This window comes from Coffea arabica, chromosome 6e (assembly GCF_036785885.1).
Source record: "Coffea arabica cultivar ET-39 chromosome 6e, Coffea Arabica ET-39 HiFi, whole genome shotgun sequence".
In the NCBI taxonomy this organism is placed as follows: Eukaryota; Viridiplantae; Streptophyta; class Magnoliopsida; order Gentianales; family Rubiaceae; genus Coffea; species Coffea arabica.
The window spans coordinates 37911523-37925377 of record NC_092321.1 but is presented as its reverse complement, the minus strand read 5'-3'; the positions used below and the strand labels follow the sequence as shown (position 1 = coordinate 37925377).

General features: G+C 49.1%; 1 protein-coding gene across 1 annotated transcript; it reads right to left on the bottom strand.

Moving 5' to 3' along the window:
• Nucleotides 1-7576: 7576 nt before the first annotated feature.
• LOC140009879 (uncharacterized) lies at nt 7577-13475 on the bottom strand. Its single transcript, XM_072056213.1, has 2 exons — nt 13314-13475; nt 7577-13165 (listed from the first exon to the last, which is right to left on the bottom strand). The coding sequence occupies exons 1-2, from the start codon at nt 13473-13475 to the stop codon at nt 7577-7579; spliced, it is 5751 nt and encodes a 1916-aa protein (XP_071912314.1).
• Nucleotides 13476-13855: the final 380 nt, after the last annotated feature.

Genomic DNA, 13855 nt, shown 5'->3' with positions numbered 1-13855 from the left:
CTGCCTGCCTAGATCTCGTCGGGACTACCGAGCCGAAAACACAATTACCAAATCATACGGCGCAATAGACCTTCGATTAAACGTTCCAATGAAAAGTGACAAGAACTGATGCCACATCAGAATCCGGCCAAGATTTGGCTGGATCATCGGCCGGATATCTAGCCGGATTCAAGGCAGTGACCAAAACGAAAATTCTCAACTTCCCCTGACGATCCGGCCAAGTATCCGGCCAAGATCTGGCCGGATGTACCGCCGGATTCCCTGCAGTAGTTCCCACCAGATTCCTTTTCTTTCCTTGTTCAAGTTCCGCACTCGCCCGATCATTCCAACGAATATGAGAAAAGTTCACCAAAGCCATAGAAACGTAACATCTCCAACAAGTACTCTTAATATACATAGTTAAACACTTATATACATATATTGGAATGTTCAACAGTTCAACTAGCAATACAATCAGAATATCCATAATTTATCAAAGTACAATTAGGGTTTGCCAGTACAGAGGAGCTTAATCAAAAGAATGTCTATAACTAGCTCTATTTTTTTTGCCAAAAATCACGGTTTCATAGTTTGTCCCCTGTAAGGAAAACAAAGGTAACGGGCGTGAGTTTACGCTCAATGAGGTACCAAAAGTACAAGCAGTCAAGAATCATGGAACTTCACTTTTAATCAATCATATAGAAACACCAGATATAAAGATGAATAAACGCCTCAGTTAAACATAGTAATTCAAATAGAAAGGATACAGATGGCTCTCAAGAGCCCCATTCCCATTGCAGTACTTGATCCAAACTCGTTGACTCTCCGTCAACATTTAAAGAAATAAACATGACCGTAGACTCCACTTTACACCAAATTCCATCCACCAAACATACCTCTTGCCAGGCCTAAACACCGAACAGAAACAGAGGGGGTAATACTCGAGTATACCAGAAATCCAGAGTCTCCAATACTCAAAGATTCCACAGATACAGTCCCCATGGCTTGTCAATTTACCTCGACCAAACCCCTTGCTAGCTCGATTCAATCAATTACCAATGAAGTTGAGCCCAGATTTCACAGGAAGGTCGTTAGATACAAGCCTCCAAACAACATCAAATCATGCACAGGTAACAGATTCAAGTTTATACAGTAACCAGTCAAACAGGCAAGAGAAGTCACAGTTATTCAAGTCACAAATTGCAAGTACAAGTAAACCAGTTAAGCAACAAGTCATACGAGTGGTACACTCACCAATCAATGGAAACACTACATTTTATCCTTGATTCGTCCTCTTGAACTCACTCGAGTCCTGCAACCATTTAGTATATAAAAGGCTAGCAACACAAAATCAAAATACATGATAAACCATTCCAAAATACACAAAATCGTCCTCTTGAACTCATTTCCTTTCACTTAAATCTCCATTCCACTCATAAACCATACTCAAAATAATTTACCAACTCCAAACTTAAAGTGGGAAATGAAAGTAAGAACGGTTCTAGGAAAACATAATTTTTTTCAGTTTTCCCCAACACTATTTGAAAATTCATATCTCAAGATTCTTAAGTCCAAAATTGATAAACTTTATACCATAGGAAAATAGATTCAAAGGGTTACAAGTTCTTAGAAGACACATTTGTAAGATTCAGTCCACAAGTTAGTCAAATTCGAGCCTCAAGTTGTTGTTTCATCCAGTAAAAGACAGAACAGGTATGCAATTTCAATCAACTTTGAAAAATCACAGATATTCATGGGAATTGAAGAAAAGGTTGAAATGTTCATGGTTGATAGTACTCTGACCCTAGTTTCAAACACAATAAATGGAACTCAATTCTGACTTTTCTACAACAAGATATAGCAGATTTTCTAAGACTGCTCAAGGGTTCCTGCGAACAAATTTTCAGCAGCACCTCCTTTGTTTTTACTAAGTTTTTCCAGCCAATTCAAGGCTTCATTCTTACCACAAAACAGCCTCAACTCAAGCATATACATATCAAGCCAACAACTCACCAAATCAAGCCTATAACCATCACCTACTCAAGCTAGCAAATGAAACCCTAAGCTGAAATTCCTACTCACAAGCTGGAATTTTCTTTAGGTAAGTTAAACTAGCATGTAAAAGTTTGATATTTCACATAGCAAAGCTACCAAACCATGGCTAACACTTAAGCATCATATATGATCAGAAAATTCACCATAAAACTGAAAATTCCCATATCACCACTTCCAACCATGAAATATTACATAAAACTACCAAAATTGCAACCATACGCCACTAATTTACAATTATTTGAAGTAGAGAGAGTTTCTTGCCATAAATACATTAAACCTTATGCAAAGAGGCTACCAACACCTTTATCTTCTCAAATCACTCCACAAAAACCCTTAAGCTTCCTCAGAAATCCACTTTTATGGACTAGTTTGCAAAACTAACGGTTGAAACTCAAGATTCAAGCTTGAAGTTGGAGTTGAAGATGAACTTTGCTCTCTTGTTTTTCCTCTCAATATTTTCGGCCAAGCAAGGAAAGAATGAAGACAATTTTGGTCAAAATTGGTCTTTAGGAAAGTTAAGAAACCATGGTCAAAGTCCAACCCCCAATAATTTCATGGCACTTGGCTCTTTTAGGGTTTGATCTCATCTTCTTTGTCTTCCAAAGGTTAATCTATCTAGCTAACCTCTAATTATCCCCTAGAATCTTGTAAAATAATATCCTTTTATGTAAAACTCCATCTAATCGTCAAACGTTATCGCATTTACCGCACTAGCGGGTCCCACGTCCATAATGTGCTACGAACGACACATGAACTAACTTATACTAGAAAAATGATTTAAAAACTTGACTCCCTTAAAAAAATATCTAGGAAATTAAGGCAATAATTTAAAGCAAAAAAATGCAATCAAAAAAATAAATAAATACAACATAATTTTTCGGGTTCTCACAGGACCTCATTGAGAGACAGTCCTCTGTTGTCCCCTTCCATTTTGAGCCCCTCTGGATGGAGCTTCTCTTGGTGTCCCTGAGATTTGAACTCCACCCGCTTCCAAACTTAGGAGGTGGTACATTCTGATCACTTCGCCCAGAAGTACTTCGCCAAGTAGTACTCCTAGATGCACCACATCTCTTTGCTTGAAAAGTCAAACTTGAAATCAGGCTTGCTCCACTCCTTGAGCTTTCTCAAGAGCATCTTTAAATGTATCAATTTGAGTTGCGGCTAAATCTTTTTGGATTTTTACATTCAAACCCTGTACAAATCGCTTTATGTGTGAGAACCCGTATTTTTTCCATTTTCTAGGTTTTATTATCTTTCATGGCTTGTTTTCTGCATTTTCGTGATTAGGAAAAATTCTAGATACTTTTAAGGAGCAGATATAGTTTTTAGATGATTTTTCTAGTATCGAATAGGTTTTGAGAAATTAAGAGCGTATACCGGACGTGGGACCCACTAGTGCGAAAAGTTCGGAAAAATTCGGCCAACTAGGTTAAGTTTTGGATACTGGAATTAATTTACCGGGTGTTAAGAGATAAGTAGAGGTTGCAATTTGGATTGGTGTGAGACGAAACAAAGTGATAGACTTGCATTAAATAAGTGACAAGTGTCACCATTTGATTGGAGGGACTTGTAAGACTACTATTCATTTTCTTACCATTGACCAAATAAATCAAAAAAATACCAAAAATTCACCATTTTCACTTCCTCTTGGCCGAGCTCTTCAAGCAACAAAAGAAAGAAAACTCTTCAAGTTTTTGGCTTCAATCTTGCTTCAATCAACTCACTCAACCATCCAATCTTGTTTTTGCTCCATAAAATCACTTAAGGGAGTGATAGTGAGGTGTTGTGTGGAGTTATTTGGAAAGCTAAGAGGACTAGTTACTCTCTCTCTATTGTTTCTAAGGTGAGTTGTGAAGAACCCCTCTCCTCCCTCTAATGATGCTTAATTTATGCTTAGTGGTGGAATAAGATGCAACTTTATGGATTATCTTGTGATTTTTGGTTGAATTGGTGAACTTTTGTAATTATTGGGGATTTTTCTGTTTCAATATGAATATGATTGTGTGGCTATGTATGATGATTGGAAATGGTATGTAAGGGATATAGGAGGTGGAAAAAGGGGATAATTGCAAGCAATTTTTGTTTTGGAAGAAAATTGAAAAAATTAGGGTTTGATGTTCTTCATTCTGCCCGGTACTATAGCTCATATCTAGGGGCCGAATTGGCCTTGGGTTAAAACATTAAAGTTGTATGGAATGATATTTTAGAGGTGACTACAAAATTTCAGGTCAATCGGAGTAGCGTAGCTTGAGAAAAGTCGAAATTACCCTTGCTGTCCTGGTTTTACCCGAATTTGGGAATTGCTTCTGTAATTGGTTATTTTGGTTAGGAATGCTTCCGAATTGGTTGTTGAGGTCTTCTGATGAAATGTAGCCATGTTCCTTAGCTTTCGGATGGATTTGGAATTTCTGGATTTGGACTTATTTAGGCTGTTTTATGATGTTTACACTAGAATGCGTTCTGTCAATCTGTTTTTACGGTTCTGGTGTAGTATCTTGCATTTTTGACCTGGTTACACTCGAAACTGGGTTGAGTGACCTTCTGAAATATTGTAGCCCTATCTCTTAGCTTCGAAACGGTGGGTCTTGTACCTTCATACAATAATCGTAGTGCCTTTGGTGCCATTACCGCAAAATGAGGTCAAAAACTGTTTTTTTCAGGGCTAAAGCTAATTTCATTTCGGGATTTTCTGGTTTTCCCCTAATGCTTGTATATGCTTATGGAACCCTATTGGGGTCGTATTTGGCATTGGTTTATGACTCGTTATCGAGTCTCATTGTACTTGTTTGCATGTTTTAGGGCGTGACGGTGGTTCACGACGTTCTTTTGACGGAAGTGCATGAAACACCATTTGCAAGCTTGGTGAGTGTACTACTCACTTGTGTGTTACTATATAGCTTTGATACTTGAACTTGATGAGTTGAATGTTAATTGATTGAAGTGAGAGCGTACTTTATCACTCTCACTTATTATTTATCATGTTATTGGAATGTTATATGAAATGTTACATGAAATGAAAGTACTTGACTTGGTGTCGATTGGACGAGTATCCAACAACTACAATTGTTATCATTGATCTCAACCCCATTGGTAGTTGATTGAATCGAGCCGGCGAGGGCTTGGTCGTGCCAATTAATGATCCTTGGGAAAATGTTATATGGAATCTTGTAGCATGAGAGACTTTCGATTCCGGTATACTCGAGTAATACCACAGTGCAAGTGTTTGGAGTTCGGGCCCGGTAGGGGTATGTTGGGTGGAAGGAATGGAAGTAAAGTGGAGTCTACGGTTGGTTACTCTTAAACATTGACGGAGGGTCAATGAGCTTCGATCAAGAATGCAAACGAGGAAAAGGGCTCTTGAGAGCCGCCCGTATCCTTTTATCACCACCATTAATGTGTGCTGAGGAGGCTCACCTCGGCCATCCCGCATGCCCGAGGTGAACTCACCTCGTCCCTCATCAGAGCTCGTCCGCGTCTCGGTGTTATCCCTTAAGCCCGGCCGGATCCCTAGTCTACTGTGTAGGTGATCTCGGCACCTCCACCTCAGCTGCACGCTGATGATGTCAAGCCACCTGACATCACCTGGGACCAGTGCTTTATCTGAAAAGCACTAGAGGCACTTAATGGCACCTGCACCATACTCTCCGCCATCATACCCAGAAGGCTACAGTGTCAGAGCCAGGCCGCCTGACAGGAAGCAGAGCCGTAATGGCAGGACATGGGTCCCACTGGCATAAGACCTCCGTCCTGCCCTCCACTCTCATTCTATAAATACCCCACACACTCCCAACAAGTGAGGGGATTGTTCATTTTTTAGATACTATTACCAAGGAGGAGGACTTCCAGAAGCTGATGGGGTCGGGACTTCGGATATACAGTCTGGACTACCCCGAAGCCGTGCTGGTTGACGGGGGAATTAGCCGAGCTTTGATCCCTCCTGACAAGACTCCCTTCACCTCCACTAAACTTAAGATACCTTGTAATTTTCTTTCATAGCTTTGATTTCACTTCGGCTAAGGCACATGATAATATTTGCTCTTTGTGCAGTGACCAAATTGTCCGACATCATCACGTCGAGCTCAGGTGCCGAAGTGGCGAAGAGGTCGAAGAGGAAGAGTTCGGGCGAGACATCGGCGCCCCCGCCCAAGAAGAAAACACAAGGGCAGCCTCCCAAGACGTCGGCCAAGGAGACCACCCCCACCACGGCAGCTCAGAGCAGTTCGGCTGCTGCTGCCACAGGGTCCACTTCGGTACCAGAGGGGGTGCCACTAGGGGTGACCACGGCACTTCCACCTCAACATGGCCGAGGCAAACAGCTGAAAGCTCCGGTCAACGCGGTGACGGCGACTTCGCTCTGGAACCGGTACCATAGCCCCCCAGTGTTTTCTGGGAAGGATAAGTCACACTCCGGCGAGCAGTGGTGTCCGGATTGGTCGCTCAAGGTCAACGACCGATGCTCGAATCCTCGGGTCGCCCAAGACCTGGTGATGCAGTCTACTCTGCCAAGAGACTTGGACTTCACAAGGAAGCTGACCCCGGCCGAGATGCTCCAAAGCGTTATGGTGACCACGGCCTCCAACACAGCCTTTGTGGCCGAGATGGCACATCGGTACTGCGAGTTGCTCGAGGAGCAGGACACCGGCAAGCTGCAAGATCAGATTGCCAAGTTGAAGAAGAAGCTGGTGGTGTCTGAGTCTGAGAAATCCGAGCTTCAGAGGCAGCTCAAGGAGGCCGAGGCTAAAGGGGAGGAGGCCGAGATCACAACCAACAGTCTGAGGTCCGCTCTTGAGGAAGAGCAGAAGAGGGCCGAGGAGGCGAAGAAGAATCACGAACAATCCCTTGATAGCGCGAGGACCTCGGCCGTCGAGGATTTCCGGAGGTCCGAGACCTTCATTGGGGATCTCGGCCAGCTGACAAGGCCATCCTTCATGCTGGGCTTCACTTCGGCCATAGACCAGGCCGCAGCTCATCTGCCCTCCGAGGCTTTGGAGTCCTTGAGGAACAGTGCTCACTATAACGAGGACTCCACGGAGCTGTGCGATCGGATGGCCGAAGGCATCCGAGCCGGGAGGAACCTGGCCGAGGTTCAAGACGAGTTCAACAAATGGCTGTCTGAACTCGACGAAGCGTTCGAGGAGGAAAGAGGAGAAGAAGCCGATGTAGGCCTCGGCGAAGGGACGGGTGAAGTGCCTGGAGGGAACATCGGCGAAGAGCATGGAGAAGAGCTTCACCCCGGTGGAGAGGAGGCCGGAGAGAAGGCTGCCCAGGAGGGAGCCGAAAAGGGGAATGGAGCCGAGACAGGGGTCTAGGCTCGTGGGTCTTAAAGGGGTGGCCGAGGTGGAGAGCGCTTAGTAGCACTCCGACCTCGGCCTTGTATTTTTTGTAACGCTCCTTTGTTGAATGAAAGTTTATTTCTTTTCACCTCCGCACTTTAATTTCTTGCTTTGACTTCGTCCCTTGCTTGTCCCCCTTTATTTTTTAATAACGTGAAACCGATGTTGAAAAATAACGTAAGATCCGAAGTCATATCTTGATTAAAAATTCAAGCACAATACATTTTGAGGTTCTCGGCGTGCCAAGACCTCGGCACTAGTGAGCCATCTCGGTAGCTCAGTTTACAATATCCCTTGAGGTCAGACTCCACAACTCGGTAAGGGCCTTCCCACTTCGGGCATAGTTTCCCTTGCGGTTCAGCTCGGCTGACTGAGTTTTTCCTCAGAACCAAGTCTCCAGGCTGGAATCGACGGTGCCTGACACGGGCATTGTAGTAGTGTGCCACTGTGCTCTTGTAGGAAGCTATCCGGGCTGAGGCGAGGTCCCTTCGCTCATCGACGAGGTCGAGATCCAACTGCCTTTCTTCGCCGTTCACCTCGGCTGCATAGGCTGCGAGCCGAGGGCTGGGGGTAAGGATCTCGGCAGGGATGACAGCCTCGGCTCCGTATGTTAAAGAGAAGGGGGTCTCTTGCGTGGCCGACCTCGGCGTGGTCCGATAAGACCAAAGGACACTAGGGAGTTCTTCGACCCAAGATGTTCCAGCTTGGTGTAGTCGAGTCTTGAGGCCATGCAAGAGAGTTCGGTTGAAGTTTTCTGCTTGGCCGTTGGCCTGGGGGTGGCCTACCGAAGTGAAATGTTGTTTGATGCCAAGGTTTGTGCACCAAGTTTTAAAGGGGTTCTCGGCAAATTGCCTCCCATTATCCGAGATGATTACCTGTGGTATGCCGAAGCGGCAGACGATGCATTTCCAAAAGAATTTTTGAATTGCCAGCCCGGTGATGGTCCTCAGTGGCTCGGCTTCAACCCATTTGGTGAAGTAATCCACAGCGGTTACCAGGAAGGTATGACCCCCGACGGCTCTGGGGAAAGGACCTATGATGTCTGTCCCCCATTGCTCGAATGGCCAGGGTGAAGTGATGGGAACCATGAAGTTGGCGGGCTGGTGATACTCGGGCGCGTGGACTTGGCAGGAATGGCAGCCGAGAACGAGGTTCTGGGCGTCTTGTCGAACCGAGGGCCAGAAATATCCAAGAAGCAGAGCCTTCTTGGCTAGCATTCTGTGGCCGACGTGAGCTCCACACAAGCCCTCGTGGATCTCTTGGAGGACGTGGCGTCCTGTCTCGGGAGTGACACACCTCAGCCATGGGCCGAGGTAGGAACGTTTGTACAGCTCTCCATCGCGGAGAGCGTACCGAGCCGCCTTGCGTTGTATTTTTCTCGCCTCGGCTCGGTCTTCAGGGAGGACTCCTTGACCCAAGAAAAGGATGAACGGGGTCATCCAGGTTTCTTCAGAGTGCACGGGGCAGGCCACCTCTTCCACGTATCCTGGTTCACTCAGGACTTCCACTAAGACAGTTTTGTTGAGGTCAGAGAATGACGTAGAAGCCAGCCGGGATAAGGCGTCGGCTCGCTTATTCTGGGAACGGGGTATTCTTTGGATTTCGAAGGACTCGAAGTACGCGGTGAGTTGGTGTACTTTGGAGAGGTATCGTTGCATGGTCTCATCCTTGGCCTCATACTCACCAAGGACTTGGCGTACGACGAGTTGGGAGTCACTGCGGACGTGGATTTGTTGTGCGCCGAGCCTTCGGGCCAGCTGGAGTCCAGCGATTAAGGCCTCGTACTCGGCTTCATTATTGGTGGCTGGGAAGCCAAAGCGGAGGGCGTAAGAGCACACTTCTCCCTGAGGTCCTTCCAGGAGAAGTCCAGCTCCGCTGCCGTCCCCATTAGAGGATCCATCCACATACAATGTCCACAGGGATGGGGTGGACACCTCGGCAAAGGCGGAGGTGGACTCCGGACCTTCCGTGAAGGTGAGCTCGGCCAAGAAGTCGGCTAAGGCTTGAGCTTTTATGGCGGTGCGCGGCTCATAGGACAGGTCGTACTCCCCTAACTCGACGGCCCATTTAGTGAGGCGCCCGGAGGCCTCGGGTCGAACCAGTATCTGTCGGAGAGGCTGGTCGGTCCTGACGGATATGGGATGAGCCAAGAAATAGGGCTTCAGCCGCCGAGCGGCGTGAACTAGCCCCAGCACCAGTTTTTCCACCTGAGTGTATCGGGTCTCCGGTCCGCGGAGAGCTCGGCTGACATAGTAGACGGGCACTTGGGTGCCCTCATCCCGGATAAGAACAGCGCTGACGGCCTCATCGGCTGCGGAGAGGTAGAGGTAGAGCTTCTCCTCGGGCCGAGGTGAAGCGAGAGTGGGTAGGTGATGGAGGTATTGCTTCAGTTTGTCGAAAGCAGCCTGGCACTCTTCCGTCCAGGCAAACTGATCAGCCTTCTTGAGCACCTTAAAGAAGGGCAGAGCTTTCTCGGCTGATTGGGACAGGAAGCGATTCAGCGCGGCCAGGCGTCCATTCAGCCGTTGGACTTCTCGGATGTTCCGAGGTGGGGACATGTCCTGAATGGCCTTCACCTTGTCGGGGTTGGCCTCGATTCCCCGGTGGGAAACCAGATACCCCAAGAATTTTCCCGAGGTGACGCCGAAGACGCACTTCTTGGGATTCAGCTTCATTCTCGAGTCTCGCAGGACACCAAAGACTTCCCTCACGTCTGACAGAAAGGATGAAGTGGCGAGGCTTTTAACGAGGATGTCATCCACATAGGCCTCCACATTGCGGCCGATCTGATTCTGGAAGAGTCGGTTGATCAGCCTTTGGTAGGTTGCCCCGGCGTTCTTTAGCCCGAAGGGCATGGTGGTGTAACAATAAGTACCTCGGTCGGTGTAGAACGCCGTTTTCTCTTGGTCCTCCTCACTCATTCCTATTTGATGGTACCCTTTGAAGGCATCTAGGAAGCAGAGGATTTCATACCCCATCGCCGCGTCGACGAGGGCGTCTATTCTCGGCAGAGGATAGCAATCTTTGGGGCAGGCCTTGTTGAGGTCGGTGAAGTCGACACACATTCTCCATCCACCGGTGTCCTTTTTGACCATGACTGGATTGGACAGCCAGGCGGGATATTGGACTTCGTGGATCATCTTGGCCGGCAAGAGCTTGTCGACCTCATCCGATATGGCCTGACTACGTTCGGGGCCGAAGTGCCTTCGTTTCTGTCGCACAGGTCGGGCCTGTGGGTCAACGTTGAGTTGGTGAGTCATGAGCTCGGGTGGCACTCCGACCACTTCATCCGCGGACCACGCGAAGACGTCTCGGTGGTCTTTGATCAGGGAGATCATTTCTTCTTTCAGGGGTGAGGGTAGTCCAGCCCCTACTTGGACCACTTGGTCAGGTTTCGCTTCATCCACTACCACCAGTTCCACCTCATCCCCGGGCTCCAGCCTGTTGGGCTCTTCTGCCTTCTGAGGGTCGATGCAGTCTATGGAGAGGACCGCTGGCCTCTTTTCTTCTGACCTCGGTGAGGGCCGGGGGGTGACTGCTGCTTGAATGGTGGCGAGGTAGCACTCTCGGGCGGCGCCCACATCGCTGCTTACCTCGGCCACCCCCGCAGATGTTGGGAATTTAAAGCTCAGGTGGTAGGTGGAGTATACGGCTCTCAAGGCATTGAGCGTGGGCCGGCCTATCAGCATATTGTAGGGGGAGTCTGCTTTGACCACCGCAAAACTAACAGGCACAGTTCGGCAGCGTGGATGACGCCCGATTGTTACCACCAGGGTCAACATGCCTTCCGGGTGGACGACGTGTCCCCCGAATCCCACGAGGGGAGTCCTGACAGGAGTGAGTTGCTCCCTGGTCAGTTTCAAACTTTCGAAAGTCCGGTAGTACAAGACGTCTACCGAGCTTCCGGGGTCTACGTAGACCTTTTTGACTACGTAGTTGTTGGTGAGGACTTCAATCACAAGAGCTTCATGATTGCTGGAGGCCGCAGGAACGGGGTCAGCGGGACCGTAGGTGATGACCTCGGACAGCCGAGAGCTCGGCTCGGCCACCTCCATCTCGGCCTGGCGGTAGGTCCGCTTCCGGGAGTTCTGGCTGTCTCCTCCCGTTGGTCCTCCCGCGATGGTGTTGATCACCCCGGCGATGTTGGGGCCGTAGCCCGGTGAGCCATCGCGTGGGGGCTGCTTGTCCTCCCTACGGTCTTCGGGACCTCGGCAATGCATGTTCGTGTCCCGTCGGTCGTCTCGGCGGGGGCCTCGGTTCTCCCGGTGGGAGATGCTTCGGTTGAAGCCTCCATCCTTGCGGACGAATTGCTTCAGGTATCCCTGCCGGATCAAATTTTCGATTTCCCGCTTCAGGTCATTGCAGTCTTCAGTCTCGTGCCCTACATCACGGTGGTAGGCACAGTAGAGGTTCGAGTTCCTCTTATCTCTCCTCCCCGGAATTTCGGGAGGGTTGCGGCCGAGGTGATTCTGCCTCATCACAGCCAGGACGTGGGTCCGGCTCGAATTGAGGGGCGTCAGCTCGGCGTCCGAGGTGGACGATCTGCCTTTCACGATCCGGTCGAAGACACTTCGGCGGTCTCGGGGTTGGTTTGAAGTGCCACTTGGGCCTGGTTCACCTCGGCCAGTGTCTTTCCTCCTCCGGGGATCTTGCCCCGTACGAGATGCTTGGGCTTCTCGCTTCATGCGATTTACATCTTCACTTCGGATTCCCTGGTCCACTCTTTCCCAGAGCTCCCGGAGTGTACGGGGGTACTGCCGATGGATTTCGGTGTTAAAGATCCCTGCTACTAACCCGTTGGTGAAGGCAGCAATAGTTACCTGCTCGTTCTGGTCAGGTATCTGTACATTCTCCTCGTTGAACCTTTGGGCGTACGAGCGAAGTGACTCGCCCTGACCCTGTTGCAGGTTCAAGAGGTAAGCTGAAGTCTTTGTTATTGGTCGAGACGACACAAAGCGGTGGATGAACCGGTCTATCAGCTCATCCAGGGAGGAAATGCTCCCCGGTTCTAAACTCCAGAACCACTTCCGGGCGGTCCCGTGCAGGAAGATGGGGAAAGCCCGACAGATCACGGCGTCGGGGACGCAGTAGAGTCGGAATGCGGAGATGAAGGCGCGGAGGTGATCCTCGGGGTCACCACGGCCGTCATAGGTGTGCAAATTTGGTAGCTTAAAGTTCGGGGGCACCATTTCCCCGTTGATGTCATCAGTGAAGGGCGGAGCCCTCATGTAATCAGAAGCTAGGCCTCCGGGACGCCGAGGTGGGTCCTCGGCTCGTTTTCCCAGTAGTCCCCGAGAAAACGCTCGGGAGATGGAGGCAATCTTGGAGGTTGCCTTGGATGAGGCTCGCCTGGAGGTGCTCCGAGATAGACGCCCATCTTCGGAGTCCTCGCCTGAGGGCACTTCAGGGGACTTCGTCGGTCTCCTCTTGGAAGACTCAGCTTTTTCTTTTCCCTGCCTTTTGAGGTACCTTCCTAGCTCCTCAAAAATGTTAGGGTTGTCTGATACAAACTCGGCCATCTTGGCGATGGCGTCCTCATTGTTGGGCTGGGTCCTTTGGGACCCTGGCTCTTCAGATATGCGGTCTTGCTGGGCACCCGAGGTCTGCCCAGCCCCAGTTGAGGGAACTCTTCCGCTTCTGGAGCGCGTGGATCTCATTTTAATAGCTATCTCGTTCCCACAGACGGCGCCAATTGAAGAGGCGATTTTTGGCGGGTAGTTGGACCGACCTAAATCAGACCTCTCTGGGTTGAGGTGAGGTGTATCCTCGCGGCCGAAGTGGATGGCGGGGCTTCTCCCCTGGTATCACTCCGACGATTAAGTTAGTATGAGAACGAGAAAGATAATAGTATCTAAAAAATGAACAGTCCCCTCACTTGTTGGGAGTGTGTGGGGTATTTATAGAATGAGAGTGGAGGGCAGCACGGAGGTCTTATGCCGGTGGGACCCATGTCCTGCCATTACGGCTCTGCTTCCTGTCAGGCGGCCTGGCTCTGACACTGTAGCCTTCTGGGTATGATGGCGGAGAGTATGGTGCAGGTGCCATTAAGTGCCTCCAGTGCTTTTCAGATAAAGCACTGGTCCCAGGTGATGTCAGGTGGCTTGACATCATCAGCGTGCAGCTGAGGTGGAGGTGCCGAGATCACCTACACAGTAGACTAGGGATCCGGCCGGGCTTAAGGGATAACCCCGAGACGCGGACGAGCTCTGATGAGGGACGAGGTGAGTTCACCTCGGTTCTTTTCACCTCCGCACTTTAATTTTTTGCTTTGACTTCGTCTGTTTTGACTTCGTCCCTTTTCGGCTCCCTCCTGGGCAGCCTTCTCTCCGGCCTCCTCTCCACCGGGGTGAAGCTCTTCTCCATGCTCTTCTCCAACAAAGGCTTTGTTGGAGGCCGTGGTCACCATAACGCTTTGGACCATCTCGGCCGGGGTCAGCTTCCTTGTGAAGTCCAAGTCTCTTGGCAGAGTAGACTGCATCACCAGGTCT